The 18,423-nt window shown below is 34.0% G+C and overlaps 2 protein-coding genes across 2 annotated transcripts; both read left to right on the forward strand.

Annotated features, from left to right (window-relative positions):
• The first annotated feature begins 3,556 nt into the window (after nucleotides 1–3,556).
• Nucleotides 3,557–6,623, forward strand: LOC145939495 (uncharacterized). The gene is made up of 5 exons (XM_083043825.1): nucleotides 3,557–3,716; nucleotides 4,764–4,846; nucleotides 5,426–5,659; nucleotides 6,109–6,252; nucleotides 6,352–6,623. Exons 1-5 carry the CDS (start codon nucleotides 3,557–3,559, stop codon nucleotides 6,517–6,519), a joined length of 789 nt encoding a protein of 262 aa, XP_082899951.1. The 3' UTR covers nucleotides 6,520–6,623.
• Nucleotides 6,624–11,141: 4,518 nt separating this feature from the next.
• Nucleotides 11,142–15,806, forward strand: LOC145939494 (uncharacterized). Its single transcript, XM_083043824.1, has 5 exons — nucleotides 11,142–11,195; nucleotides 11,794–12,133; nucleotides 12,239–14,835; nucleotides 15,001–15,234; nucleotides 15,322–15,806. The coding sequence occupies exons 1-5, from the start codon at nucleotides 11,142–11,144 to the stop codon at nucleotides 15,649–15,651; spliced, it is 3,555 nt and encodes a 1,184-aa protein (XP_082899950.1). The 3' UTR covers nucleotides 15,652–15,806.
• Nucleotides 15,807–18,423: the final 2,617 nt, after the last annotated feature.

Below are 18,423 nucleotides of genomic sequence, written 5' to 3' on the forward strand. Positions count from 1 at the left end.
AGTCTTCTTTAGAATCGTTTGTAGTTGTTTGTAATGATTTTCCTTTCGTTTGTAGTTGAGCGGTTCAAAAGTTATAAACAATTGTTTATTCGTCAAAGAGGTAAATTTGAACCGCTCAACTATACAAACGAAAAGAAAATCACTACAAACAACTACAAACGATTTTAAAGAAGACTGCGCAAGCGGATTTGCGATATCTTTAAAATTAACAAATTTATCTCTTGGACGAATAAACAATTGTTTATAATATTTGAACCGCTCAACTACAAACGAAAGAAAAATCACTACAAACAACTACAAACAATTCTAAAGAAGACTGCGCAAGCGAATTTGCGATATCTCAATGTCGGGTGCGAGTCATTTAAAAAAATTTTTTATTTATTAATTAATAAATCTACAAACAAAATTATTGTTACTACAAACAACTACAAACAAAATGCTATCATTTTTCATTTAAAAAAATTAATTTTTTAAAAGTCGGGTGCTAGGTTCACATAGCTAAAATGTCGTTTATAATTATAGACTGTTGAATCTCGATTCATACTACTTCAAAAAGTCTGACTAATTTTATACTGTACTACTAAACATAAAAATACATTTTAATTTCTTAAAACCTGTTATTTTGCTCTTTAATAAATTCTTAGACTAATATATTACACATAATTAATAGTTCCATTTAAAAATTAGCACTGTTTAATCTTGATTTACACTACTTGAAATAGGCCGACTAATTTTGAATTATACCACTAGGAACGAAAAATTTGATTATTTTTTATAACCTCTTTTCCTGTGTAATAAATTCATAAATTAGTATGTCACATAGTATTGTTTATAATTATATACTGTTGAATCTCGATTCATACTACTTCAAAAAGTCTGACTAATTTGAAATTGTACTACTGGTCATAAAGTTAGATTTTTATTTCTTAAAATCTGTTATTTTGCTCTCTAGTAAATTCTTTGACTAATATATTACACATAATTAATAGTTCCATTTAAAAATTAGCACTGTTTAATATTGATAAACTTATATAAATTTTTCGTTTTTAGTAGTATAATTCAAAATTAGTTGGTCTATTTCACAAGTAGTATAAATCAAGATTAAACAATGCTATTTTTTAAATGGAACTATTAATTATGTGTAATATATTAGTCTAAGAATCTATTAGAAAGCAAAATAACAAATTTTAAGAAATAAAAATCGAACTTTATGTACAGTAGCACAGTTTAAAATTAATCAGACTTTTTAAAGTAGTATGAATCGAGATTCAACAGTATATAATTATAAACGAAACTTTATGTAACATACTAATTTATGAATTTATTACACAGAAAAATAGAAAGATTTTAAGAAATATTTAAATTTTTCGTTTTTAGTAGTATAATTCAAAACTAGTTGGTCTATTTCAAGTAGTATAAATCAAGATTAAACAATGCTAATTTTTTTATGAAACTATTAATTATCTGTAATATATTAGTCTACGAATTTATTAAAGAGCAAAATAACAGATTTTAACAAATTAAAATCTATTTTAATGTTTAATAGTACAGTTTAAAATTAGTCAGACTTTTTGAAGTAGTATGAATCGAGATTCAACAGTCTATAATTACATATAAACGACACTTTAGCTATGTGAACCTAGCACGCGACTTTTAAAAAATTAATTTTTTTAAATGGAAAATGATAGCATTTTGTTTGTAGTTGTTTGTAGTAACAATAATTTCGTTTGTAGTTTTATCAATTAATAAATAAAAAAAATATTTTTAATGACTCACACCCGACATTGAGATATCGCAAATCTGCTTGCGCGGTTTTCTTTAGAATCGTTTGTAGTTGTTTGTAGTGATTTTTCTTTCGTTTGTAGTTGAGCGGTTCAAAAGTTATAAACAATTGTTTATTCGTCCAAGAGCTAACTTTGTCAATTTTTGAGATTTTTCAAATCTGCTTGCGCAGTCTTCTTTAGAATCGTTTGTAGTTGTTTGTAGTGATTTTCCTTTCGTTTGTAGTTGAGCGGTTCAAAAGTTATAAACAATTGTTTATTCGTCAAAGAGGTAAATTTGAACCGCTCAACTATACAAACGAAAAGAAAATCACTACAAACAACTACAAACGATTTTAAAGAAGACTGCGCAAGCGGATTTGCGATATCTTTAAAATTAACAAATTTACCTCTTGGACGAATAAACAATTGTTTATAACTTTTGAACCGCTCAACTACAAACGAAAGGAAAATCACTACAAATAACTACAAACGATTCTAAAGAAGACTGCGCAAGCGGATTTGCGCTATCTCAATGTCGGGTGCGAGTCATTAAAAAAATTTTTTTTATTTATTAATTGATAACACTACAAACGAAATTATTATTACTACAAACAACTACAAACAAAATGCTATCATTTTCCGTTTAAAAAAATAAATTTTTAAAAAGTCGGATGCTAGGTTTACATAGCTCAGGATTATGTATATGTTGCATGCACGAGCATTGATAAATTGTAATCAATTAAAAACTCGTTTATTTATTAAAAAAAAAACAACTTTCCTAATTAATAAATTTTAAAATTATAATTATAAATATTATTAATTTAAAGCAAATTTCTTTTTATGAATTACATAATTAATTAATATATTTTTATGCATGCATTGCAATAATAATTTTTATGCATGCGTTAAAATTTTTGAGATTTTATTATCAAAGATCAAAGAATAATATAACTTCGCTTCGCGCACGTAATTATATTCGATTAGATTAACCGAATAATTAAACAAAATGAGAAAAAAATATATATATAAAGAGATATACAATATAGAGAAAAAATATATAGAGAGAGAGATACATTACAAAATAGTCCTCAAACAATGTAGAAGTTATCTGAGATAATCATTAAATATATGATATGACTTTTGTATATTGAAAGAGATAAATATGAAATATTTCATCTATGTGCATCGAATACTTTTGCACAAAAAAAGTTTTTCTCATATTTTTATCTCATTTAATTTTAATTAAAAATATTAATCTAAATATATGCTGTCATAAATCACACAAGTCAAAATTGCGTCAAAAGAAAAGTTATATTTAGAGATAAACGAGTTAATAAAATAATATTAAGTATAAGTATTAAGTATAATAGTATAAAAATTATGCTAGTTATAGATTACAAGTTAAAGAGTATCGTTATAAAATAAGAGTTGAAGCGTTAATGATTGAAGATATCTCACTTGCTAGTTTTACTTTTTATTCGTAAATAACGTCGCTAATATAAATAGCGTTGCAAAGAACGAACATGACAGGTGAAAGTGGTGACGACAAAGTAAGAAGACGCGTCTTTCTTAGCACTTCCGCACTGTCATCCTGCGGAAGAGGGAAGTCCTTTCAATGAATGGCAAGAAAAACACGATCAGTTGACTGACGACAACAAGGAAAAAGGAGTGACGAGAGGAAATATCCGCGCAATAAATCCAAGCCACAGTTGTGAGCGCATTTCAGTGTCTCGTCTTGTCCTTTGGTTTCCGGACGCATTTCCTGTGTTTCCACGCTCGTGCAAGTTAATGAAATGACGTCCCGCGTTGGCGTTTTGAGGATACTGTGGTTGCTGTTGACTCTCGCGGCCCTTCTTAATGGTTCGCCGGCGATTAAGAAGGAACGCAAAGCACCGATCAATTTTCGCTACTCCAGAGATCTAGATCTAGATGCAGAGGCTACGAATCACGGAGGTATGGAATCTTTATTTATAAAAACAAAAAAAATTTTTATTGAAAATAATAAAAAATCAATTAGTGAAATTATTTAATATAAAGTAATTGTAAAATAAATGTCAAATTTTATTATATTAATTTTAAGAATTGCATATATTCTTACAATTAATTACCTCGTGAATTTTTTACCATTTCGATTCAATTGATTTTTATAGCTATGACAAATTCAGAATTAAAATTGATTCATACTTATATGCGCGTTAGAGAGACTTTTATTATGTGTATAATTAAATAAAGCAACTATTTATTTATAAACTATCAAGTTAGATACAAATAACATTTATAAATCAATATATTTGCATACTCTCTTTCAATTCATACGACGGAAATGAGGATGAGATAATCGTTTTTGACATTGACGAGTGGAAATTCAAGCGCGAGAACGAAGCTTTCGCTGGATTATGCAGATTTGCAATCGATCGTACTAATTTATATGTGCCAGAGTATTAGAAGCATATTCGAACTGTTTTAAACATATGCTACTGTATTGTTTTAAATAATACGTGCGCTGCATTTAATCTCTAATTTTTTTTTCTTACACCGCGCGTCAAATTTATTTTTATTTTCCTTCTATTCTAAAGTTCAAATAATTGTTATTTTTTGCGTGATTTATGGAATTTATATAATCTCTTTTTAAAATAAAACAACGAGTGAGTTGATTTACAATATACTGAGAAAGATAAAAGATTGCGGAGAATTCTCTCGTAATTATTTAATGCGAAGCATAATTGACAAGCTTTCCACGCACATTTCCATTTTTCCATCAAAGGAGCAAAGCAGCTAATTTCATCTCTGATATTGATGTCATCCCTAAATTGAAAAGTAATATTTTCAAATATAAACAGCTGTCTTTGAATCATCACAAGAAGTGAGAGTCAATGGGGAGTACATTGTGTCTCTCAAAGTAAATGATTTCTTTTTTTATGTAAATCAAGAGACTCGTTAAACCTTATCGATACTGGTGCGAGGCTGATAACTTTATTTATATTTTATTCGAACACACAGGCGGCAGCATACATGGCGAGGAAGGTGCCGGCTCGGAACACGAAGAGGATCATCATGACACGCACGGTCACAAAGGCGACAAGGTATGACGTTCTCCCGGCGACCAGGTCATTGTCATCGACGTCGACGACAATTTCTTCTCTTTTTTTTTATCGTCCATAATATAAGAGTTTCCCTTTCTCTTCCCCCCCCCCCTCCCCGCGCTACTTCGGAAATATTTATTACACGGTCGTTTTTGTGCGAACATCGTTCCCGAGGAACGAGACAGGCCTCCTGATATATATCCCGATATTATACTATTAAAGAATCTTGCTTCTTTGTGTCGGCATCGAATGTCCCCGATACCCGCTTTATGTTTCTGCGAATTTCTCTTATTATCAGTCCTGAAAACGAGCGATGGATTTCATTTCTTTGTGTCGAAAATTGACGTTTTAATAATGTCGTGTTCTGTCATGTCGCTTTATATCAAGAAACGAAGACTTCAGCATAGTTTAGCAGCAGTGTATCTCTCGTGAGAAAAATATCTCTCGTTTTTCTTTAATACTCCATTATTATTGGATGGATTTTTAATGGCAATCTTTAATGCTTTATTTATGTAGAAAACATTTTGTCATATAACTTTTCAATAAAAGATATATCTTGATCGGGGGTGGGGGGGAAAGGGTTACAAGGCCTTCCACGAGTTTGAGAAAAGCGATAAGGGCCATCACGATGAGAAGAAGCACAAGCATGAGTATGATGAGGAAAATGGTGAAGAGGAAAAGAAACACGAAGAGGCTGGTCATTATGGTGAAAAACATCACGGCGAGGAGGGTGAGAAGGACGCGAAGTTCGGAGAAAAGGGAAAACACCAGAAGGGATACAGTACAAAAGGAGAACACAATGTCTTCAAGAAGGTAAGAATCACGTGATGCATTTCTTGTCATTCAATAAAATAAATTTTTTTTTTTTATGATATAAGACACTTGCACATTGTAATTTAAGTTACGCACATGTTAATAGATCGTTTCTGAAATTGCGTTGACTTTGTCAAGATGGTTGGTAAATTTTCTATCGACATTACAATAATATTTTATTATAATTAAATTAAATTTGTTTTCAACATTTTATTGTAAATTTGAATTTAATAAAATTCAAATTTACAATAAAATGTTGAAAACAAATTTAATTTAATTATAATAAAATATTATTGCAATGTCGATTAATTATTAATTTTATTATGTGCTGTTTTGTGAAAGAAATAACATCTAATTATATTTATTTCAATGATAAATATTTGTGAATTACATTTTCTCTGAAATATTTTTTTCTTATTTTTCTGGATTAATTTATATCGCTTTTCAAGGATGAGTATGAGAAGAAACATGACTTTTATGACGAATATCACGAAGACGGAGGAAATGAAAGTCATGGTGGTTGGCATGAAGAACACGAGGGCAAGAAGGGTGGCCATGAAAAGAAAGGCTATCTGCATGCAGGACACCACGAAGTAATTATAATTGAAATAATTGAAATTATTTTTTTCTTTACTACTAAAAATTTGTTAAATCGATTTATTCTAAAATTGCGATTTTGTTCTTGATTTCAGGGGCATCACGATAAGGAGAAGAAACACGATGGAGGTCACCATCACAACGAGAAGAAAGGTCACAAATCGGCTGAGGGACACGAGAGTCATCATGAACATCACGAGAAACACGGCCATAAAGGCGGTCACGCATCAGGGCACAAATTTTCAAAATCGAATCATCATTGACGAGAGACGAGACGAAATTCATCCTTACATAATTGTCAAACGCAATTCGCTTATATTTATTTTAATAAGAATTTGGTGGTCAAATCAAGGTACGTTTGCAATAATATTGAGTGGCGTATATCAGATGCACCAAACTTATCAAAAACTATGATATATAATAATAATTTTATTCTTATCGTCAAGCGAGTAATATACGAATTTGCCTGCAGGCATTTTATAATTATTATAATCAATAAGTTTTATTTCATTTAATACACATACGCATATATATTTTATATTTTTTATCGATAAAAATACCGATAAACAATTAAGCAGCATAAAGATACTTAATATATTAAATATATACCGTATAATATGTGAAACGTATAATAATGGATATATCTTCAATAAATATCTATTTAAATTATTATTATAAATTTATCTATTTAAGTTATTATATATTTAACTGTGAGAGTGTACATAGTTGAGTGAGTTTCGAATGCCATGCTGTCATTTATTATATTTTATCGCGGTGATCGTTGAGAAAAGTGAAAATCTTAAAAAAGCGTAAAATTGGTTGCGCTTCAATGCGCATTAGTATTGTGCACAAAACGAAACTTGTTGACAGTCTGAGGCAGATGTATGGTATCGAGACGACCTTGCGAGTCTTCTTCTTATTTAGTGACGCGAAGCTTTTTATTTTAATTTCTATTTTATTTTAATATACCTTTATACACAATTGTAATGTTATTTTAAAGAAAGAACTGCACTATTATTTGCAATAATACTTATCATAAGCATTAAATAGCATTTAAATAAATTGCTGGGAGGTATTCTAGAAAAAAAATTTTAATTCTAATTTATTTGGTAAACAACCTTCTAGGAACTTTGAGATCACGTTTTGCGTGGAAACTTCAACGTTAATTAAAATAGATGGATATTCAAAGGAGAGTATTTAACATAATAAAATTATTGACAATAAATTAATTAGATAAATATATATCAGTAAAATAATTAAAAAGAATGATTAACCGAGTCGCAATTATGTGACATGTTCAGCGATTTATAAAAATGATAATAGCTTTGTATACAAGTCTTTATAATAAGATAAAATTATTATATAATCATTATAAAGAATTATTTCTGTGTTAAAAAAGATTTATATTATTATGAAGATATACAATAAAAACTTAATTTTTGTCGCGCGAATTATTGTCGTTATAAACATTCATTTTTAATATGCATTATTGCTTCACATAATGTGTAGTGTTTCCGTAATTAATATACGAACGATATTGACATGGAGTATCCAGAACGTATAATCCTGCTGTAAGATTGGTACATTACCGAGGGAATTGATCACAAAGCGCGATTGTGCTTGATGACTCTATTTTCTGGTGAATTTACCCGATGATCAAACTTACTCTGGCAATCGATTACTGTGTGTGCAGTCGATCTGGTGGTATCACACGCAGTGATTTGGTTTGGTGCTTATCCTTACCGCTTCCGCAAATTTACCTAGAGCTCTTGGTGCAATTATTCCCTTTAAGTTAATCGCAATTCTACGATTGTACGATAAACAATATTACCAACAAGAAAATAATATACGTAAAGTTTTAAATATCATATTTATTTAAAAAAGTTTTCTCATGTGCAATAATACATATGTATATTGTTCCTAAAAATTTATTTATTTCGTAGACTGTTAGAAGGATTCTAATTCTAATTAAATATATTATACAAAGTCTATAGCTCTAAAAAATTGAAATAAATAATAAAATAAATAAAAATTTTAAAAATAATTCTGCATACATGACGAATGTTTCAGCCTAAAAAAAAAGAAAGAAAAAAGCGGCTAGAAAGATTAAAAGGAAATAAACTCGTTTGTGTGTTATTTCTATTATTATATCGCCAAAGAAAGATTTCAGATTCGCGACATCAGAAGTATAGCGTTTTATTCGTCGGCAGATCTTTCCGAGTTCTTTGCGCCTGATTTTTACGACGTCGCATGTTAATAAGAACGTACGTGAAGAAATGTCGCGTATAATGAAGTCAGTATTTGTTCGTCGAGGCGATAATATCGCCCGGACGATGAGCCTCGCAAAGATTGTTAAAGACGATGTTTGTCCGTGCAGGATTCCTTGTGGGTGGGAAAAAATGTCGGAATCGTTTCATGCTGACGTAGGTCTATGAATTCTGCTCTCCGTTACTCGGCAAGCCAAGGGAAAAAATAATCGCGCGATTCTCTGGTCACGTACCAATGTATCATCGACTCATATGATTCTATACAGAGCGCTTCACATCTAACGGATTACCTTTCAGCCATAGATTTCCTTTGATTAATTAGAAATTAATTTTTCTTTAGCAAAAATATCGAGAAAGAAAATATCATCAATTGTCGCAAATTTTCTATTTTCAGGATTAAATATCCTGGTAATTAATTCTCAATCTTTGTTAAAGTAAAATTTATTTGAAATTAAAAGAGAAATAAAATTTCGTTATCCATTTGCAATTTAATTCCCCCCAAAATTCTCCTTTTTTTATTTTTAATTGCTTAATAATGTAAAAATTATTTGTCCATAATTTTTGTTAAAGAAAGTAAATTATGCATCAATGAAAAAGAGAATCTCTGTAAATAGAAAATAATAATTTATTAAATCTGTAAAAGATTAATAATCTGTAAAAGATTAATAATCCTGTAATAGATTAATAATTGACAATATCAATTTATAAATAAAAAATCAGATTTTTCGAAATTATAATTATTTCGATAATTATTCTAATATTTCAAAATGCCATTACTTTTTTCAAATCAAACTCACTGAGATTTCGAAACGTTTATATCGAGGCAACGGTTTACATAACGAATTCTCTTCAATTACGTCTTTTAATTAAGACACAGTCTGGGGTTGACGAGTCTTTGACGCTGTATACAAGTAACGTAAATTGCCCTATTTAGGCTTGAATGCACGTAAAGATCGATGTAATAATCACGCGAAAAATCGAGCCATGAAATTTCTTTTCACTTCGGCTGACACAATCAATCTTAATTTCACTTAACCGAACGAAATTCTTCTGTAGACACATTTAAGATCATAGCTGTTGTGATGAAATTGTTTTAGAAATATGATTCTAAATTATTTTTATTGAAAATCATACATGCTATGTCGAAAGTAAGGGGTAGCCGTATGTACGTAATATCTATATTTCGCTTTGTAGATAGTTTTACTGTTTCAATAATTATCTATTTCGCAGTACAAGCGCGGGATAGATTAATTACTAAAATTACTGAAACTGTATTACAGTACAGATAATTAAGAGCCATACGCGAATGTCAGTGCAATCAATTTCAAATAAGAATTAATTTTCTTTGTTGAACTGATTTTTTTTGTTCATACCGAATTAATTTTCTTGTTACTGTACCAAGAAATTAAATAAATCTTTAATTCGAGATTTTATTTTTAATAAACATCTTTGTCCCGCCAAAGAAGTGCAGGCGAGAAAAATATCGGGGCAAAGTCGCTAAATCGGGAATTTCGTTTTTTTATTCAGCGACTTCGTCCTAATATTTTTCTCGCCTACACATCTTTGGCTTTTACTTGCCTATTAAATTTTTTATTACAACATATATATTATAATTACAAATAGATATATATATATATATTGTAATTCAAGAAATTTTTTTAAAATTTATCAGAGCATTGCAAAGGAGGAGAGAGAAGAATGAAAGAAGATAAATCAATTTCGTTGTTATGTCGGTCGGAAATAATGGTTTGTGGTACATTTTTTAAATCACCGCTATCGCGGGATTGTAATTTGTCCCATACAATTCTCTTTAAAGTAATAATTTACGTGACGACTAAAACCGCAGGAGATCGTGTGTGACTTTACTGCGATGCACGCCGTGTTCCGGGTGCAAAGATGTATTATTAACCTGGGAGACCGGATTATAAAGAGTCCGCATTATGACTATGCGGAAATGTAAAATTTACACGATGACGTTGCGACGCATGGATTTGTCAGTGGCGACTGTTTGATTTCCGTTGATTAATATTGCAAATAATTTGCGACAGCTGCGTTCCACGCGAGCGCGGATTAAGCTTTCTTTTTTTTTTTTTAGACAAATCAACTAAAGCAAGCGTAAAATATTGCATATATAAATGCTAATGTGTAGCAACCGCGCCCAGAGAGAGATATATAATATATAAAAATAGCGCGTAAGAAATCGTACAAGAATAAAATCATCTGAGAATATCGCGAAGATAGCGTGGATATATATTTTGCATACCTGTGGATACACATTTTCCGCGTGTTACGGTATTCGATTGCGCAAAAAGCATTGGCGAATTGCGCAAGGCACGTTAATAATGACGTTAAATAATGAAAGACTGGGATGTGCTTTCAGATCGGCTTCGGCCGAGCGACGACAATCTTGTGCAACCGAACAGAGAAAGGAGGAAGCCGAAATCGCGAGGAACGGATCAATCGCAGGGTCGACGGTTCCTACGACACTCCGAGGTGTCTAATCTAGCTGTGAAACTGCCATATCATTCGCGGTTCTTTTGATAGAGGAAACGATCTCGATATAATTGCCCGGTCGCGTCAAGATCGCTCTTCAGTCTTTGTCGCGAACTCGACGAATCATGAAAACCTGTCGGAAATCGGTAGCCACGGTGCTACTGTTGTCGATTCACTTGGTAATATTACGATAAAGATTTTTTTAAGACGTCTTGATAAAAACAATGATATAAGGACGAGGAAGAATAAAGATAATTAATTTTAATTAATTATTGTAGCGTGTACTGTGTCATTCTGTAACAATATATGTATACGCTTTACCACGAGAATATTCCGAAATAAATACATAAATCCGCAGTAAATGTGCAAACGTGAGGGCTGCCAGCAGCAAAGGGTGGCGCGTGTTTATGTCAACTTTTAATTAAAGCGCTGGAACGAGGGGGAAATATAGTGGTGTAGTGTCCGATATTGATAAAATATTATACGGGATCTTGTCCGAATTGACATCAATCTAATTAATATGCGTGACATATTTAGCAACAATAAATTTTATTGCATTTACGAGGGAATAATTATCACTCTTACCGCGTGAATAAATATTATGAAATAATGAAAGAAGCCATATCATACAGCACAAATTATCAGATTTTTATAAATGAATAAAATTTGATTAATGCTCTCTCGCAAAATAATGCATAATGCGAATTAAATTATTACGTATTATTTACAATATTCAAAGTCGACGTTATATATGTAATATCAATATGTTATTTACAGCTAACATTACGAATCGGCGACGTAGTCGCCGGACGCAATGACACGAGTGTCGAAGTTGATCCGAAAATTATTCTGGAAGAAGTGATTATTACCGGAAGCGGAAACGACACTCGTGTAATAGCAAACGCAGTGGCGGAAGATGCTTCAAAAATCGGTGACGGGATACTCTCGCTTCTATCCAAGCAGACGTTGTCAAATTCGGATCAGGACACGGCACAATCTGTGAACGTCGACGTGAACGAGGACGACCTGGAGAGGCTGAAGCACGTGATCGCGAAATACGAGCCGCAGAGGATCACGTCGAGAAAAACGAAGAGAAAGATCATCAATGGCGCTCACGGTAAATAAAGCGAGATTACTTTTTTTCTCTCGATAAAGGCAAAAATAAGGACATTCCATATATCATCGGAGAGAGACGATCAGTTTCTATATATTTGTTCTTCAGATGTACTACAAGGCAAGGTCACGGGATCAACGACGGTTCTTGAGAGGGCTTATGACGAAGTGCTGCGAAATATTTCGCGAAGGGCGCCCGACTTGACATCTAGTAACATTAACGCGACATTGAATCCTTATTTGTCCCAGACGAGGAAGAATCTGATAGGAATTTACGTCCCGGAAGCAACGATTCGTCCCGCGAATCACGACGACGCGCAGAAATCACGTTCCGATGTTGACTCTTCGTATACATCGCCCACTCTAAGTGACAAAAAGGCGAAAAAATTACTTAAAAATTTGCAATTAAATCGCACTCTTACAATTCCTCGGGGCTCATCGGAGCTAGAGGAGTCAAGATTTAATGAAGAAACAGCTGACAGTGACGAGTCAACCACACCTGGAAAATATTTTCAAGTTTCCAACGTAAAGACGAAGCCGAATAAATCACTATCATCCATCGAATCATCATCAAACGTTTATTCCGAATCGACGGAAAAGCCTGAACGCAAGTGGAATATTCAAGACTCTTCGTTTATTCCGCAATCGAACAATAATAACTCGTACGATGTTTTCAACGTGAATAACTTGAACAATTTGAACTATCCGAGTTATACAAATACCGTTCAGTTACTGTCCAAGTATGACAGGATGCCGAGGCCATTCTCCCTATTGCGATCGTCCGATTCACCTGTCATCGAGATACCGTACAGAAAACCGAGTCCTTCACCAGCAAGTTTAAATCGCCAACAGATCGCCCGTTCTTCCACAAGTGTTCTTCCGCTGATTCTCCCAACGGAGACTCTTTTCGATCCATCTTCGGCACGTCGTTACGTCCCGAAAAAGCGCGTGAACCACTTCAAACCTGAAGGAGATTTCGTTAACACCGAGGCGAGTCCCGCGAATGAGAAAACTACATTTGCAAATTACGGTGTACCTTATACAAATATAATCGGCACCACGAAAAGTCCTCTGGTCACCGTCAATAATCAACGAAGGATACCTTCATCGAATTATTATGCTACTACGGAGAATCCGGTGGAGGAGGACGTTGTTACGAGGACGAATTCCCCGAAGATCATTCATATTCCAAGTCAAACGTCCACCTCGTATACTCTTCAGCAAGAGAAAGATCCGCAAGCTGTTCGCAGAAATGGATTTTTACCTAATGCCACCTATAATATTCCCGATGGCAAACAATCAAATTTAAATTCGAATGCCGGACTCGAGTTATACAATAAATTCGCAAGCCTGTACTCAGCTAATGTACCTAATAATGCATTTAATATCCCGAAAGCAGTTACGCAAAATTATCAAAATTTCGAGAAATATGTTTCTACCCCTTCTTACGCAACTTTGAAACCTATTTCTCCCTCGTTGCCAAAAATTCAGCCGATTGCTCCCGTTAAACCTGCACTTGCGCCGTATTACGATCCTGGATTACTAGTTTCGCAAAGAACAGAGGAAAAGGAACTTAATGACAATAAAAAAAACGAAGAAAATGTCGATTTAAACGAATCTCGTGCTGTAGACGAAGAAACTAACACGGAGGCTGCCTATAATGAAAACAATTTTAGAAATTATAAAGCTCCGATAAATAAATCTTACAAGAGTCACAAGACGTCAAATGAACAACGTGAAAAAGAAGATCGCAAAGAGGAAGACAAAACCGATTATCAACAGCCAAAGCGCAATTATGGCTACCAGGATAAACATCAGGAATATAATAAAGGCGATAAAAATAATAACAGACGCGAAAAATACAACGTTCGACATAAAGATAACGAAGATGAAGAAGAAGAAGAAGAAAAAGATGCCGATAAATCGCAAGAGGGCGAATATGTCAACACTAAAAAAAATCAAGACGAGCGTAATCATCGTTATCAATATAATAAACATAAATACGATAGAGATGATTCTGAAGAAGAGGAACGCGATAAACAGCGTTATGATAGTAAGAAATATGATAAAGAAAAGAATCTTCGCGATGAACACGATGATGAAACAGACAAAGTTAAGCACAAATTTGTAAGTGGCAATAAATACTTTGATGGTCCACGATATTGGTATTACGAACCCGACGAAAAATATCGCGAACTTTACGATCAAAAGAAAGATCGGGACGAAGATTCCGAAGACGAGAGCATAGCTGAAGACAAACTGGTTGCTCGACGCTCTAAAGACGAACGTGTTCACAGACAACGCGAAAGATACGAGAAGGAACAAAAAAAGGGCGACAACACGACGCAAAAACCCAAATCCTATCGTCATCGTGAGGCTACTCCCCGAAGAGATTCACATCGCGAAGAGCAGAAACGCGAGGAATACGGCGAAACTAATCCTAAGGACGTTCGCGAAGAATATCGTCATCATCTTCGACAGGACGTCGAAGGTGATGAAGCTCTGTCTCATCATCGTGGACGCGACAGTGAAAATGAAAAGGCGAGAGTGCGTGATCACGAGCACGGCGAGACTCAGGAACACGCGCATAAACACGAGGAGCATCACGAAGAGAAGAAGGACGGAGGAAATCACAAATTTGAGGAGGGCGAAGGTGCAGAACATGAAGATGAACATCACGGACACGAGGAGAAAAAGGGGCACAAGGTAAATTACTGCGTCGTCTAATTTATATCTAATTTTGCCAATTTTAATACATAATAAATATAATAATTAAATAAATAATTAAAATATAAAATAAAATAAATAAAATAATATAAAATAAAATAAAATATAAAATAATATATAATAAAATTCTTTTGCGGTTTACAGGGCCACAAAGTCTGGCACGAGTACGAGAAGGCCGAAAAGGGGCATCACGATAAAGAACACGCCAGCAAGGAGTACGATGAGAAAGACGGCGAGGAAAAGAAGCACGAAGAGGAAGGCGGGTATCACGAGGAGCATCATCGCGATGAAGATGGTAAGAAGGAAGCAGAGTTCGGCGAGAAGGGTGAACACAAGAAAGGACATAGTACGCATGGCGAACATTCTGTGCACAAGAAGGTAATCAAAGGGGGAAGAAAAAAATTCAATTTTTAATAAAAAAAATTTTTTTTTTAAATTATATATGACGATATGTTTTATATACAGGACGAATACGAGAAGAAGACCGAGTTCTTCGACGAATTCCACGACGACGGCGGCGTGGAGAAGCACGGCGAGCATCATCACGAGCACGAATCGAAGAAGGGTGGTCACGAAAAGAAGGGTCATTATGACGTCATCGATCACGAGCAGAAATACAACAAGGAGGGAAAGCACGAGAAGGGCGGTCATCATCACGAGCATAAGGGCCATAAGATCGACGAAGGTCACGATCATCATTACGATCACGATGAAAAGCACGGCAAGAAGGAGGGGCACGAGAACGGAAAAAAGTGGAGCTTCAAGAAGGGTGGAGACGGAGGTCATCATCGTTGAAAAGTGCCTCAATAATATTATAATAATGTACAGACGATGGTTTTGCAATTATCACGATTGTTATTGTCTTCGTGATCTCTGACGTCGCGGAATAATGGGTCAATAATGGGTCGCGTGTTCGAATTATCCTTGATATCGATCACGTCTAATCGAAACGTTAGGTATTACACTTTAGAGGGAGACACGTCGCGTATCTGATATCTTGTCATTATCTATATTGATCATTTAATAATTGAGATACGGTATATATATTATATATGTGACGCTTTTAGCTCTTACGTCGTTATCTATGTAATTTCGATTAATAGGAATCAAGAAAATGATTGAAGATACGTCGCAGCGAGAGTCAAGTGAGACGAAAGTAATTAATTGACATTCACAAGTTGAGTTTTCTGGAAATCCGGGAAACTCTCGTACAAGATATCGCGTAGATAAATTTTCGTTTTCCTAATTTACTCTCGTGTCATTCGAATGTTTCTCATGGCGCATGATTGAAACTAAATCTAAGATAAAAATTTGAAAATGTTAATTATAAGAAATTCTATAAAAATGGTGATATTATAAATTATTAATAGAATAATGTATCATTATTAGAATTATATGTCATTATATATCATTTGATAGTTTTCTTTATTGTCATCGTATTACTTATAATATTCTCATATCAGTGCAAGACATGTGCAGTTCTCATTAAGAATTTTCAACACTGTTATAAAAAACTTTTTAGAATTAAATTTCTAATTATTTGACATTATTTTGCAGATATTTCGATCATTAGAGAATTTGAGATAATGTTCCGACAATGAGACACTCAATGGGTATCGCGTTTACTATCGATTACTTCCAATTACAAAGTAATCCAATTAATTAGGAAGTAATACTTCACTATTGTATGTACATACAATTGGAGATGCCAATGACCAACTTTGCTGAAACTGCAATTTTCTCCCTTTTGTTTTCATCCCTCGTCTTTGCCGTAAACGCGCGAGAGTGGCCTCGTTTTATGTCGCGTTTAGAAGAATTAATATCCACGTGGGGCTGCAGAAACAGTCTGCCATTTACGTCTTCTCAGCTTCTCCGGCGTGAGAAGAAACATTGAAGAATTCCTCTCTCCGAACGTAAAAATTGCTCCAAAAGAATCGCTTAACGATCGAGAATGATCGTAAGAATTAATCGCACGAGAGATGCATCCCCCCGTTCTTGATCTCCTTATCCGTCGTCCTGTCGCGCTGATAACACGCTCTTTCGTCTTCCCTGTCTCCGAGTCCACGAGTATCGATCGGTCGCGTGGCATTCAACGCGGAATCGCGGGAGAAATTTCAGCGAGAAAGAGATAGAGAGAGAGTCGCGCGGATGCGAACGACAGACGACTTACGACCCGCACTTTATTAGAGACACTATCAGTCTCTCTGACAATCGCGATGAAGGATCTGGAGTTAAGGAGGAGCGGGAGGTTAATATCGGAGCATCGCCAATGATCGAAATATTTTGCGTTGATAATGCTCGTCCGATGTTTCAAATCCATGTGGGAATCGACCAGCGGCTTTAAACTTGTGTCCGTTATCAGACCGCGGCGTTTTTTTTTTTTTTTTTTTTATGAAGCTGATGACGCCCGAACTATGCAAAGTGTGCGCGGCGACCTTTTTTTTTCTCTCTCTCCTCTTTATCTCGCACTATACATCGGCATACTATACACCGGTACTTTCCATGTAGGATGGAATGTATCGAATTATCGATTGTATCCGCGATGATAGAGGAGTCGGATGCATCCCTAATAACGTCGCAGTTTAAATTCTCGAAGGGGAAAAATATACGAGATGGCAAATACGTGAAAAAAGTACGTTCCTGAAATCGCGTAGCATTCCTGGCAATTCTTGACATTGCTCGTTCCGAGAATTATTCGCGTCTATATATCCTCGCTTTTAATATAATAATTTGAAAGAGATGAGAATAATGTCATCGGATTCTTGAAGAAAGGGAGAAATGGAAATTCGAAAAAGAGATTTTTTTCTTTCTCTCTTTTTCGTGCTAATTATATGGATGCTTTCAGAGTATTAGATGTATACCGGTATATCTCTCGTATGTTTAATATAAAATCTATTCTTTTAACTTATCCCTAACAGCACACATATCCGAAAGACGTTCAAGGGACATCCAGAGGATGTTGGGATGTCCTCTGGATGTCCTCTGAACGTCTTTCGGATATGTGTGCTGTTAGGGATGTATCTTCGAATTCTATGAATCAACAATTCTGAATCAACTTTTATTCAAGATATATTTATTCGTTTTGACACAGCAGTTAAATTTGCTTTTTATAAATTTGCTTTTCAATAGAGATGAGTAATTAAACGTGATATTTTCCTTGATGCATTCATGTATGAATATTTAACAGTTTTATTAGACACGCTATCACACACATGGAATCTCACTATTTGTAATGTTAATAATAAACGTCACAATGTGATATTACGTTATAATATTGAAAATATTACAATTATATTTTTGCGCGAGCTGTTAATATAATGATGAGAATTATAAAAGCAGTTGAAACCGAACAAAATCCTCAATACAATAGTCGTGGGTATTTGGGAATATATTCGCGTAATATTTAATTAAAACTAGATGACTTTAAACTATATAACAATTTTTGGCTGTTCTTACGAATGAGACACTTCGAGTTGAGGGCAGCCCTTTTGCGTACTGAAAGTACGCTAAAGAGCTGTTCCGAACTCGAAGTGTCCCATTCGGAAGAATATCCCAATTTTTATCCAC

The sequence above is a fragment of the Prenolepis imparis genome, unplaced genomic scaffold (assembly GCF_030444845.1).
Source record: "Prenolepis imparis isolate NDT839.2.m4 unplaced genomic scaffold, iyPreImpa1.0 SCAF_8, whole genome shotgun sequence".
Taxonomy (NCBI): domain Eukaryota; kingdom Metazoa; phylum Arthropoda; class Insecta; order Hymenoptera; family Formicidae; genus Prenolepis; species Prenolepis imparis.